Below are 12,183 nucleotides of genomic sequence, written 5' to 3' on the forward strand. Positions count from 1 at the left end.
TTCATGAGTCATGCTGTGGTCTGATTAAAAAGACATAATTCATCAAAAAAGCTGCAAAAAATGTCTTTTATTGAATATGTATATATACAGGACTTCTCTTAATAAAACAATATGTCCAGTCTCATTTCAGAAGATTCTGCTGCATAAACATGCAAGTATCGTGAGGGAAAAATGTGGAGAGGTAGTTATGACCTGTATGTAACCAGGAAGTGAAACAGCTTTACACAGCATGCAGGGAGATTACCTTAGGATAAGAAAGAAAAAGTTACTATAAAAATGAAAGTAAGGTAAAAGAGAAATAAATAAGCAGCATTTTTACATATTGCTCCCATATATTAATCAATTCAACATAAATCTCCATGTCATGTTTTATGTATTTGTAAGAATATGTCTGATCATAACCAACACTTACATTGCAAATGCTTATACTTGGGGTGGTGAGCATAAGCAAAATGTGTTATATTTTATTAAATATATGTCTTGGGATGTGTTTTATTTGTATTTTATTATTTAGTTATGGAATAATTAAAGTGGCAAAGAAAGAAGATCCACTTATAAAAATAAGAGTCAAAAGAAACATGCACCTGAAATCCTTACAAAGTAAAATAATGAGAAATCAGGTTAGAGATCTGTTAGTTAATCATTAATAAAAGAATATGAACATTTGTCAGATGATCAAAGAGATTGTTTAAATGAAAATCTGCCATTATATATAGCGCTTGTAATGTGTAAGCATAATCATTATATTTTAAATTGATAATATACATAACAATTTGCTTATTTATTTTTGGTTGAAATTTCAATTAAAGTGCCCACAAAGAAATAAGGATAAAAACAAATTTTGGGCCATTCTGATTAAACATACTCAAATACTTTAGTGCTATACTGGTTGGAAAAAGGTGTAAACCATTTGTTGATTAAATACAGAGCACATATTACTTTGTAAATCTCTGAAGGTTGTAGAAAATAATGGAGATGAAATATAAGGTGATATTAGAAAACTATCCTTCGAACCTCCCATCCTATAAATGCATTGAATAAAGAAATAAAGAACTGAATAAAGACTACTTTTCACATTTTGTTGATTCAAAGTAAAAGAAATTAATTCAAATATTATCAGAAACAATGAAGTAATGTTGTCTGTACTGTATAAGTTTCTTATTAAAAGACATAAATAATTGTCATATAAATAATTAACAAAATGCATAATTGGTCAAGTTAATAAGTTGAACACACGCCCCTGTTACTTCAGAATATTACAGTTTCAGGAGGCAGTTAGAGACATTTGAGTTTACTACAAGCTCAAAACAAACCTCAAACAAACTCAAACAGAACAGCATGTCTAACACCTTTATCTTTTTCAAATTACACTGATCATAGCATTCATGAATTATTTACACAATCTGAAGAAACTGATAAGGTCTTGAAACTTGCTTAGAAAGTTATAAATACATGTTTTGTTCAGTTTAGCTGTGATAATATAACAATAATGTCCACTATGAAACCACGTGATATGTAAAGCTCTCACCTCTTTGATGAATATCCTCACTGAGAGGACAGCAACGCTGCATGGTCCAATCAAAGGCAGTTTTTAATGTTTCTTAACCAATGCAGCATTATAAGGTCAGTTCAAAGAAATATCTTCTGTCTTTGCTTTGAACTATTAATCCATGTCCTGTCAGTTCCACATTATTCCCAGCTGCCATAAAGACAGGATGGAAACACTGGAAAACCTCCTTTTGTCCAGTTAGAAAGCTTCCTGGAAGAAGGCCCTGGAACTTTTGCTCCCAGTCGAGTCACTGTGATGGGATTCAGCCGTTTTATCCAAGGCAGGAGTGCGATTTCATACAAAACCCAGCTTCATTGATGAACGATGACATTTTGGGCAGCCCTTTGTGCCATTTGTCTGCAGACACCTGTGTGAACAGAACATAGTGAGTTGCGTAGCTATGAGCTTGGTGGCTACAGAGAGTAATAAACAATACATACTTGAGGTGGAAAATGTGAGAGCAGGGCAAGGCCTGCAACTGCTGGTTCCTCTCTCCGATAGACTCCCCACACATGCCACAGTAGAGCTCCAGCTCTTCCACGCACTGCAGGAACTTCACCACCTGCTCTCTCAACTCATCCTGCTGCTCCTTACAGCGGTAGATGCCTTCACACAGGCTGTGTACCTTCAGGATACACAGCTGGAAGAGAAGAACACAGAGATGGATAGTCAAATACTATGCTAATGCTAATAGGTATAGCTATAATAATGCCTAATGCAGTGGTCTCAAACTCAATTCCTGGAGGGCCACAGCTCTGCACAGTTTTGCTCCAACCCTAATCAAACACACCTGATCCAGCTAATCAAGGTCTTCAGGATTACTAGAAACTTCCAAACAGGTGTGAGCTGCATGGAGCTGGTAGCTGTGGCCCTCCAGGAATTGAGTTTGAGACCACTGGCCTAATGCTATGTCATCAAAGCTCCACTGCTTCTGAAGCAGCGTTGAAAATGAGATGCTAGTCTCTTGTAGATGCATCACCTTGTTTCCAATCGCCTCGGCCAGATCATGTGCTCTTTGCATTGAGTCCAGAGCCTGTGAAAGCCATAAAATTATAAAGAAATAATCATTAACAAATTGGCCATTTGAGATATTCCAGATGAGTCGATCACAAATGGACATCTATTATGAAAACTACACAATCAAATCAGTTTCTTGACCTTATCATATTCCTTCTGCAGAATCCAGCACTTTCCCACCCCGACGTAGATGGATGCTTGTCCAAGGCGGTTGCCAATCTCTGACATTATGCACATGGAGGACTCGTAGCGAGGGAATGCTTTCTGTATTGAAGGTGAGCACATGAAGAAAAGTAACATTTACAACACACTTGGTTGAGTATTCTGCAACAGGAATGCAAAAATAATCAAGAATAGCTGCGATTATTCCTGCGATTTTGCATTGAACATTGCAGCTAGTTGCAAGAATGTTGTATATTAAAGGGTTAGTTTACCCAAAAATGAAAATTCTGTCATTAAGTACTACCCTCATGATGTCCCACACCCGTAAGACCTTCATTCATCTTCGGAACACAAATTAAGATATTTTTGATGAAATCCGAGAGCTCTCTGACTCCTCCATAGACAACAATTTAATGACCACTTTCAAGGTCTAGAAAGGTACTAAAGACATATTTAAAACAGTTCATGTGACTACAGTGGTTCAACCTTAATGTTATGAAGCGACGAGAATACTTTTTGTGCACAAAAACAAAACAAAAATAATGACTTTATTCAACAATTTCTTCTCTTCTGTGTCATTCTCCTACACTGTTTTAGGTTCGGCGCTTCCAGGTTCTACGTCAGAACGCCGGCTCAGTATTGGCCGATGCTGTACACGTGAGCACCACGACGCATGTGTGTGATGAGCTGGCCAATACGGAGTCGGCGTAACCCGGAAGCGCTAAACTGTCTATACAACGTAAACAGCGTGGAAAACTGACAGGGATAAGACGAATTTGTTGAATAAAGTCGTTATTTTTGTTTTGTTTTTGTGCACAAAAAGTATTCTCGTCGCTTCATAACATTAAGGTTGAACCACTGTAGTCACATGGTCTATTTTAACGATGTCTTTAGTACCTTTCTGGACCTTGAAAGTGGTAATTAAATTGCTGTCTATGGAGGGTCAGAGAGCTCTCAGATTTCATCAAAAATATCTTAATTTGTGTTCGAAGATGAACGAAGGTCTTACGGGTCAGGGACGACATGAGGGTGAGTAATTAATGACAGAATTTTCATTTTTGGGTGAACTAACGCTTTAATGTAAATTCCATTAATCAACATTTAACAATCCTAATTATAATATAAAAGGAAATAAATGACAATTATGATTTTAGTCATAACTGTAAAGAACAATACTCTAATAATTTGTGGGATAGTGAAAAAATTGTTTGTATAAAAATTATGTGCTAAATGCACTAGTAAGTTTCAGTAGGATCCCTAGCAATGATATCCAATGTGATATTAAGAATAAAAAAAACAAAAATGCTAGCAATATACTGGAAAGAAAGCTTAAGTCAAAAGATATTGGGGTTTGCATTAAACTTACATCAACATCTTTCTGACAGCGATGAATATCCGCAAAGTTAAGCAGACACAATGCCTGAAGAGGTCGATCTCCATGCTGCAATGCGATCTTCATTGATTCCTGAGAGACATAAGATTTTTTACAATATTAAGGAATCATGTATCCGTGTTGTTCTCCACAGTTTCACAAATACTGTAGAATGTAGGGTTATATTTTGCTTTTGCATGCTTGTTTTTACTGCTTTCTCCATTATAATTTAAGTATATTTCCTTTACATTTTTTTTTAACCTATAATAAGAACAGCTCCACATTGCACATACAGTATACAGTTTAAGTAAGCATAAAGTTAATCTTGCTGTCACTTCCATTTACGACAGACAATATATATGCTCCCTCAGACATTCCCCCAGGTGGCTCAAATGTCCCATCATCAGATGTTCTTTGGCTTCACATATTACCTAGAAATTATGTAATCACGTTGGGCCTTGTTTATAAAACGCGCATATAGTTATAGTCACACAATTTAAATTGTTTTTACTGTATTTTTGATTAAATAAATGCAACCTTGGTGAACATAAGAGACTTATTTCAAAAATTATTCCAAACTTTTGACCAGTAGTGTATGTACCAACAGACCTCATACACAATCGAAAAGTTGCGTGACAGCTGGAACAGAGCCTGCATTAATCCCCACTGTTAGACGTCAGTAAATCACTGCTGCAGAGAGCACATTGTGACGCTCACAGTCCAAAGCAATGACTGGCTGTGATATTTCTCTCCTCGTCATTAGCGAGGGGCTAAGTGTAAGCTCTGCTCTTCATTAACACTCCTTTCAGACGGCACCTCAGCAGGATGGACTCTCGACTGGCGTATTTTTATCAGCCATAGTAAAGGGGGCTGGCACAACTTGTCCTACAAATAGCTGCACCTGTCAGTTGTGCTGTGGCCCGAGCAGCAGAAATTCAGAGGCCAGGGTTACGCCAAGGGGACTGATAAATATGATCAACATGCGGCATCCTGGGGGATTAAGATGCTGCCTTAAATTCGTCCAGGTGACCATTGACACAAGCAGCCATATTTGTAAGATTATGATGCAATACAACATAAATACACATGCTAAATGTATATTTTAAGAGCAAAGTGTCAAAATAATTCAATTTAATAAAATAAAAATGTCATTTTTACAGAATAAATCTGGTAGCTGTGGTTGCCAAAATAATTATGTAATGAATACACAAAAAAATGTAAAGATATTTACTGAACAACTTGTACATTTCACAATTTAAAGCTGTAATTTACAAATAAATAAATAGGTAAATCCAACAGCCTTTTCTGCTGAATTAGCAAGGTCATGCTGCTACTGTTTTGTACTTTTTACATGAACAGACATTCACCATAAGACTGGGGGTAAATTAATGGGAAACGAATTTCATCTAGTGGAAACTTTTGGTACTGCGCCCAAACAAAATCTTACTGAAAGCTTATTTTTTGAGATTTCAAGCTCAAATTTGGAACACAACTTGTTTAGATTTATGTCTTTGATTTTCTCTCAGTTACAGAGTAAAAGGTGTTTTGGAAAACAGGTATTTCATATAAAAATTGAAAATAGTATTTTTGTGCGTTTTTCATAACAATAAACGTAAAATACTATTTTAAGTTCATTTTTTAAGCTTTTTTCACTTCAGCAATAATCTGCCAAGCGTTGCCTTTAAAAAGAGATCAAACTTAAGTCTGTGCCCCAAAGCATTCAAGATTTAAAATTTCATTTTCAGGTCTATGCTCAAAAAAGTTTATGGATTATTTATAACTACTGTATAAATATAATTTAGTACCATAAAATCCACTAAAAATACAAAATATTAAATAAAAAACATTGTCAAACTAAAATATAGTATATTCATTTCATTTAAATTAAAAAAAGGTAATTTTTGACCACCAAGCGAAGAGCACCAAGATGTAACATAAAACCCTACATAACTGATAAAAGAAGAAGAAGAAATATAATTATTCAAATTAAAAACCTTCAAATGTGAAGTGTCACACAGGGAATTCTGGTCAAGTCAATTTACGCCTTTTCACTGTAAATTCTAAGATGATTTGTTCTTTTTACCTCCAAAAAGGGTACATTTAACAGTATTTTACTGTAAAATGACACAAAATATAAAATCTATTACAGTTTTTACCCCTATATAGTATGGGAACTTACTGTTTACCAATTAACAGTCTTTTACAGTTAAAATTACAATGATTTTTTTTACAGTATGTGTGATAAAAAAGCCTGCACATACATTATTAATTTAGAAATGGTTGATGTATCATAAAATCATAATAAATCTTTGTACCTCACAGCATTCCATTGCATCCGGTAAGCGCATCAGCTTCCTGTAGGCCACTGACATATGGTACTGGCTCATGGCACGGTACTTTAGACTCCATCCTTTACCGTAGTCATTCACCAGTTCAGCTGCTTTGCAAGGAAAGAAGAGTGCTTTCTCATAATCCTGCAACAGCACAAAATATGCAGATATGGACACTTATTAGAAGCATAAAACAAGTTGTACATAATTATTAGGAACTTATATCAATTATAATCAGCTTATAACATTTAAAAGAATGTTGATTCAAAATAACAACCAAATACTAGTAAAGAAAACTTCTGCAAATTACTGACTGATAAGCTTAAAATTAGATATTTCAAGTCAATACATAAATACATTTAAATAAATATGATTATCAAAATGTGTGTAAATGAGAATGCTCAAAGCAAGCAACCACTCAAAGCTGATCATTTCCCCTGTGGCAGGGAGACTGAACTCTGCCACAGCTAAAAGGAGCCGTCTTATTATTGCTACTAGTAGCGCTTACATTCTCTGCATGCCTCTTCATCACATACATATTACAGCAGGCCTTCCTGGGAATCCAGGGGATTTGCTCTCTTTAAATCTCTGGTGTCAAGGTGAGTACAAATGCCTATATCTAGCCAAACCTACTTTGTCTGACTTGCAATTGGATACATTGTACATAACATGTAGGCAGTTTGTTAGTCATGCTTACTACTCTGTCAGTGAAATAGAACTTACATTATACAGTGATGCTGGTAGACAGTGATCATACTGAGGGTTTTCCTCAGTTAACATACATACACTACTATTCAAAAGTTGTTGTTTTTTAAAAGAAATTAATACTTTTATTCAGCAAGAATGTGTTAAAGACATTTACATTGTTACAAAAGATTTCTATTTTGAATAAATGCTGAACTTTCTATTCATGATATATTCCTGGGAAAAAAAAAAATGCAGTTTCCATTTTGAGCTCCAAATCAGCATATTAGAATGATTTCTGAAGGATCATGTGACACTGAAGAGTAGTGATGCTGAAAATTCAGCTTTACCATCTTGTTAAATTGTAATATTTCACAATATTACTGTTCTACTGTATTTTTTGATCAAATAATTGCAGCCTTGTTGAGCATAAGAAACTTTTGGACAAAACACAAACTTTTGGACAGTAGTATACACTACCAGTCAAACATTTAGACACTTGAATGAATTTATGTCTCTCATGATCTCAAAAACCTGATCTAAAGGCTAGATTATGGGTGATATTAATGATTTTCTATACATTATTTATTTAAATAGATTTAGTTTTAATTGATAAGTGTGTAGTGAAGGAAAAATAGCCAACACGTGTCCAGCAGTCTTGTGAACTCCTTCAACACGGTTTAAAAGCATGTGTAAAATAGTAATAATAAAAATAAGTAGATGTGTCACAAGGAGAAAAGAGTGATAAAAGGGAAGGATTTAGTAGTGATACCTTAAGCTGAATGTAGAAGTTGCCCAAACTGCAGCAGACCCTGCACTCCAGCATCTTGTCATCGTTGTTGTGAGCGTATCGCAGGGCCTTCTCGTAGCTCACTAAGGCCTTTTGGAAAACACTAAGGCCCAGGTAGGCATTGCCCATGCTCAAACACACTTGCCCATTGAGCTGTAGGCTAACTGTGGTGCCCTGCATGTTTAAGCAGGTCTCACAGTATGAGACTGTCTTCTGGAATTCACAAAGCTTCTCATTGCTGCGTGCCAGGTTCAGGTAGCCCTCCGTCAGGTAGTCCGGGTCCTCCATTTCTCTGGCTGTGTTTATCTGAGCTAGGGAGTACTGATCGATTGTTGCATGTACATGGGGACAGAAAACAATAGAAAATAGTTAATTAATAAAATTATTTTATAGGAGTCTAAAAATTACAGATAGTTAGCATACAAATAAAAGCCCGTTCAGGTGTTCCTCATAGGGCAAAATTAAACCTGTTGCAACCAGATATAGTGCTAGACAAGACAATGTACTCTTGTTAAAATGGTCTTCATACCACAACACATCAATAGTACATATCAAGCATACTTTAATGCTATTATGTGAGAGCTACAGTTGTTTAAACACATCATAGTGCAAATGAAGTCTTTGCTGAACTTGGGAAAGCAGGTCCCTCTACAAGGAGGTTTATGTCAACAAGATGCTCGGTGCTGAGGATCATATTGCATGTGGCTCTCCTTACCTTCCATGTAACTATGGAAGTTATATATTATATGCATGTTCCGCATTGGTATATATATATCAGTATGTCAGAAATCAGGTTACAAGAAAATTAGTGCAAATCATCTCTCAGTGTGTGTATTTATCAATTATCAATGTTTTAAGGCATAGTTCATTTACTCACCCTGATGATGTTCCAAATTTTATTTCTTCTGTGGAACACAAAAAAGTGCTTTTTTATCCATACAATGAAAGTCAATGGTGTCCAATGTTGTTTTTGACCCCATCTGAGTTTCATTATATGGGAAAAAAAAAGTCTTATTTTGTGTTCCACAGAAGAAATAAAGTCACACAGGTCAATTTAAATGAACAATACCTTAATTTAAATTATCCATTTAACGGTTTACTCCACATGACAGCAGATGGAATACATCTGAATCAACTTTTTTGGCAAACAGAATATCAAGAGAGCAGGACGACGGTTGTAAAAGTGGCTCTTACCTGTAGCATCTCTTTGTATTTCCCCATTTCCGAATGTGCTGTGATCAGACACCCTAAAACTCGAAACTTCCCCCCAGGGTCAGATGTCTTCCTTAACACTTTCATCCAGACATATAAAGCCTTTTCTGTGTCATTTGACTGGTAGAGCTTCAGTCCCTTCTCAATCTGTTGTTTGGTTTGGTCCTGACCCATTTCTGCTACAAAGTCCCTCATAAAAATAACCATCCGTTTGGCTCTCCGGCCGTCTGGGGAAGTGCAAGCGTGCAATTTTTTGTCTTCCACCCGTCAAATCCACCCCAGAGATCTGCACCCACTTGCTTCGCTGATCCACAACTCTCAGCTTTGGGTGCAAAGAGATGTTGAAGAAACTGGATCCACAGCTTGCAAGGTCTTCAGAGTACAGATCCCCATTGCTCATCACTTTGAAAACACTTCATATGAACCACAAAATCATGATTTCTTTTGACGTTTAATACCCAACCTCAGTCCCTTTGGAAAGAAAGTTGAAGGAAAAAATGTGACGCTAAAGAAATAAGTCTCAATCCAAGGTGCTGGCAACGATCTCCCAGAATATCTAGTCCCTCCACACCCGAGGAGGAGGAATTCTGTGTACCCTCACCCCCTACAAACCACCCCTTCATCTTTCTCCTCCCTCCCACTGCAGTGCTGGCGCTACAACAGATGGCCTTGTCACTCCGGACCATGTGTCCCTGGTGGAATCCAGCTTCAGCCTCTGAAAAGAGCCAAGGTCACAAAAGACGCTTATCCGCCGATCTTCATACCAAGAGTAGTGCTGTTCACCTCCACATCCACACACCCTTAAGAGGCTCAAGCACCACAACTATGAATGACCCTTAAGAAAAAAAACAACTTACAGAAACATTCAGTCCCGAGCTACTGCAGAGGTTTGGACATCATGTGAACAAGTCTAAAAACAGCCAGATATTTCACAACGGTGAAGCAGAGCGAGTCAAATGCTCCTCATAGAGAGTGGCAGTTCCTGTGGGTGGGCCTTGTTAAGCCGCTTGGTGTGCCACCTCCCAGCCCCCCAGCCTTGGTGTCAGCAACTGATGCTTAGAATAGTTCACAAAGTCTGACATGGTATTTGTCTTAAGTTACAGTACCGCTGCTTCTTGAAAAACATCAATGGGATCGAATTGTTGGGTTCTCAACTGAACCTGGCTTTCTTCGGCCCTTCCTTCCCCCTTTACACCCAGCTTCATGGAGACAAATTGGGAGTATTTACTACTTTGCCATTCACAAGATGGTTATCTTTCCAAAGATAACTGTCTGGTGGTTGTAAGTCACGTCTTTGTTATAACACAATTCCTGAAATGCTAACACACTGCCTTAGCATGTTTTGGGGAACGTAATGTGTAGAATTTATATTAGTCAACTGAAATATAAGTTAGAAAGCACAGCAACACAAGTATTTATTTCAAGCGATACAAGTCTGTTTTAAAACGGCGAAGAAAAAAGGTTTTGGTGTTAATATCTCCTTAAAGGGGTCCTTGATTATGATTTCACTTTTGTAATTGTAGTTAGTGTGTAATGTTGCTGTTTGAGCATAAACAACATCTGCAAAGTTACGACGCTCAAAGTTCAATGCAAAGGGAGATATTTTCTTTTATAGAAATCGCTTTTTAAGGACTACAACGAGCTTCTTCCTGGGTTGGTGACATCACTTACTCTAAAATTTACACAAACCCTGTCCCCGAGAATATGCAACAAAGGGGGTGAGGCCATGTTGGGCTACTTTAGAGAAGAGGAAGAGTTGCTGTAGTAGAGTGTTGTTACCATGCTGTCATTTTACACCGGACTGCTTCACAAACGAGGGTGAATTCGACGCTGGATTTGCACAAAAGATTAACATGACGGCACATGCTAGTCGATGAGTTGAATCAACTCCACAGCAACTACACAAATTTATCCACTAACCATTCAGAAATGCCCAGTTGCGTTCTAAACGTTGTAACTTCTTCCTGAGTCTCTCCAACAGTGTCCGACTCCGGTTTGAACAATGTAAGGCTGAACACTGTTACTGACAATTGTCATTTTGGCTGCGTGAGATTCTCCAGCTTTGTTGTTGTTGTTGAGCAACTGAAGCGCGAGCTGTTAAAGCTCCGCCCTCCTCTGGAAAGGGGGCCGGGAGCAGCAGCTCATTTGCATTTAAAGGGACACACACAAAATGGCGTGTTTTTGCTCACAACCAAATGAGGCAAATTTGACAAGCTATAATAAATGTTCTGTGGGGTATTTTGAGCTGAAACTTCACAAACACATTCTGGGGACACCAGAGACTTATTATAGGCCCCCTTTAAAGAAATAGTTAACCCAAAAATAAAAATTCTGTCAAACCTGTATGACTTTCTTTCTTCTGTGAAACACAAAATAAGATATTTTGAAGAACATTTCAAAACCGCTTTGGACCCCACTGACTTTCACTATATGGCCAAAAAAGACTATGTTCAGACTGCAGGCAAATCAGATTTTTTCCTCAAATCTGATCTTTTCAGGCAGACTGTCTGCACTCTTGTAAGTGATTAAATAAGATTGGTGTGTCCATACTCCACACATGACCAACCTATCTGCATCCTATGTTGCTTTGGTAAGGACGTAGGCGTACCCATGTATGTGACGAGGCTTTCAAAACTGATGCAGGAAAAATGGAGGTGCATCATCTCCCTCTCCAAATAAGCACCCTGTCCAGTTGCAGTGCAGAACTGCTCTGTCACACAAGAAAAACTCAGGAATGGAGGAGACTGGTACATATTGTGATGTTCTGTGCTGTAGTCACAGCCGAAATCTTTGAACATAATTGCTGCCATTGCAGCTGGCCACTTTCCATAGAATACAGAGAGTACAGACTGAGATGCATCTGTAAAAATCTGCAAAAAAATCTCCAAATGTGGTTTGAATCAGATTTAAAAAATATATATATATATAAAAAACAAAAAAAAAATCAGATTTCATGTGTTTTTGCTGTCCAGACTTTCAAAAAACCATTTGCATATACAAAAGTCTGATTTTTGCTGACAGTCTGAACATAGCCTAAGACATTCTTCAAAATATCTTCTTTTCTGTT

The 12,183-nt window shown here is 37.2% G+C and overlaps 1 protein-coding gene across 1 annotated transcript; it reads right to left on the reverse strand.

The window, feature by feature from the left end:
• Window positions 1-52: 52 nt before the first annotated feature.
• On the reverse strand, window positions 53-12,145 carry rapsn (receptor-associated protein of the synapse, 43kD). Its single transcript, XM_051871108.1, has 8 exons — window positions 9,099-12,145; window positions 7,887-8,225; window positions 6,416-6,574; window positions 4,095-4,193; window positions 2,708-2,830; window positions 2,529-2,582; window positions 1,990-2,189; window positions 53-1,916 (listed from the first exon to the last, which is right to left on the reverse strand). The coding sequence occupies exons 1-8, from the start codon at window positions 9,321-9,323 to the stop codon at window positions 1,844-1,846; spliced, it is 1,272 nt and encodes a 423-aa protein (XP_051727068.1). The 5' UTR covers window positions 9,324-12,145; the 3' UTR covers window positions 53-1,843.
• Between the last annotated feature and the right edge of the window lie 38 nt (window positions 12,146-12,183).

This window comes from Ctenopharyngodon idella, chromosome 18, assembly GCF_019924925.1.
Source record: "Ctenopharyngodon idella isolate HZGC_01 chromosome 18, HZGC01, whole genome shotgun sequence".
NCBI lineage: Eukaryota > Metazoa > Chordata > Actinopteri > Cypriniformes > Xenocyprididae > Ctenopharyngodon > Ctenopharyngodon idella.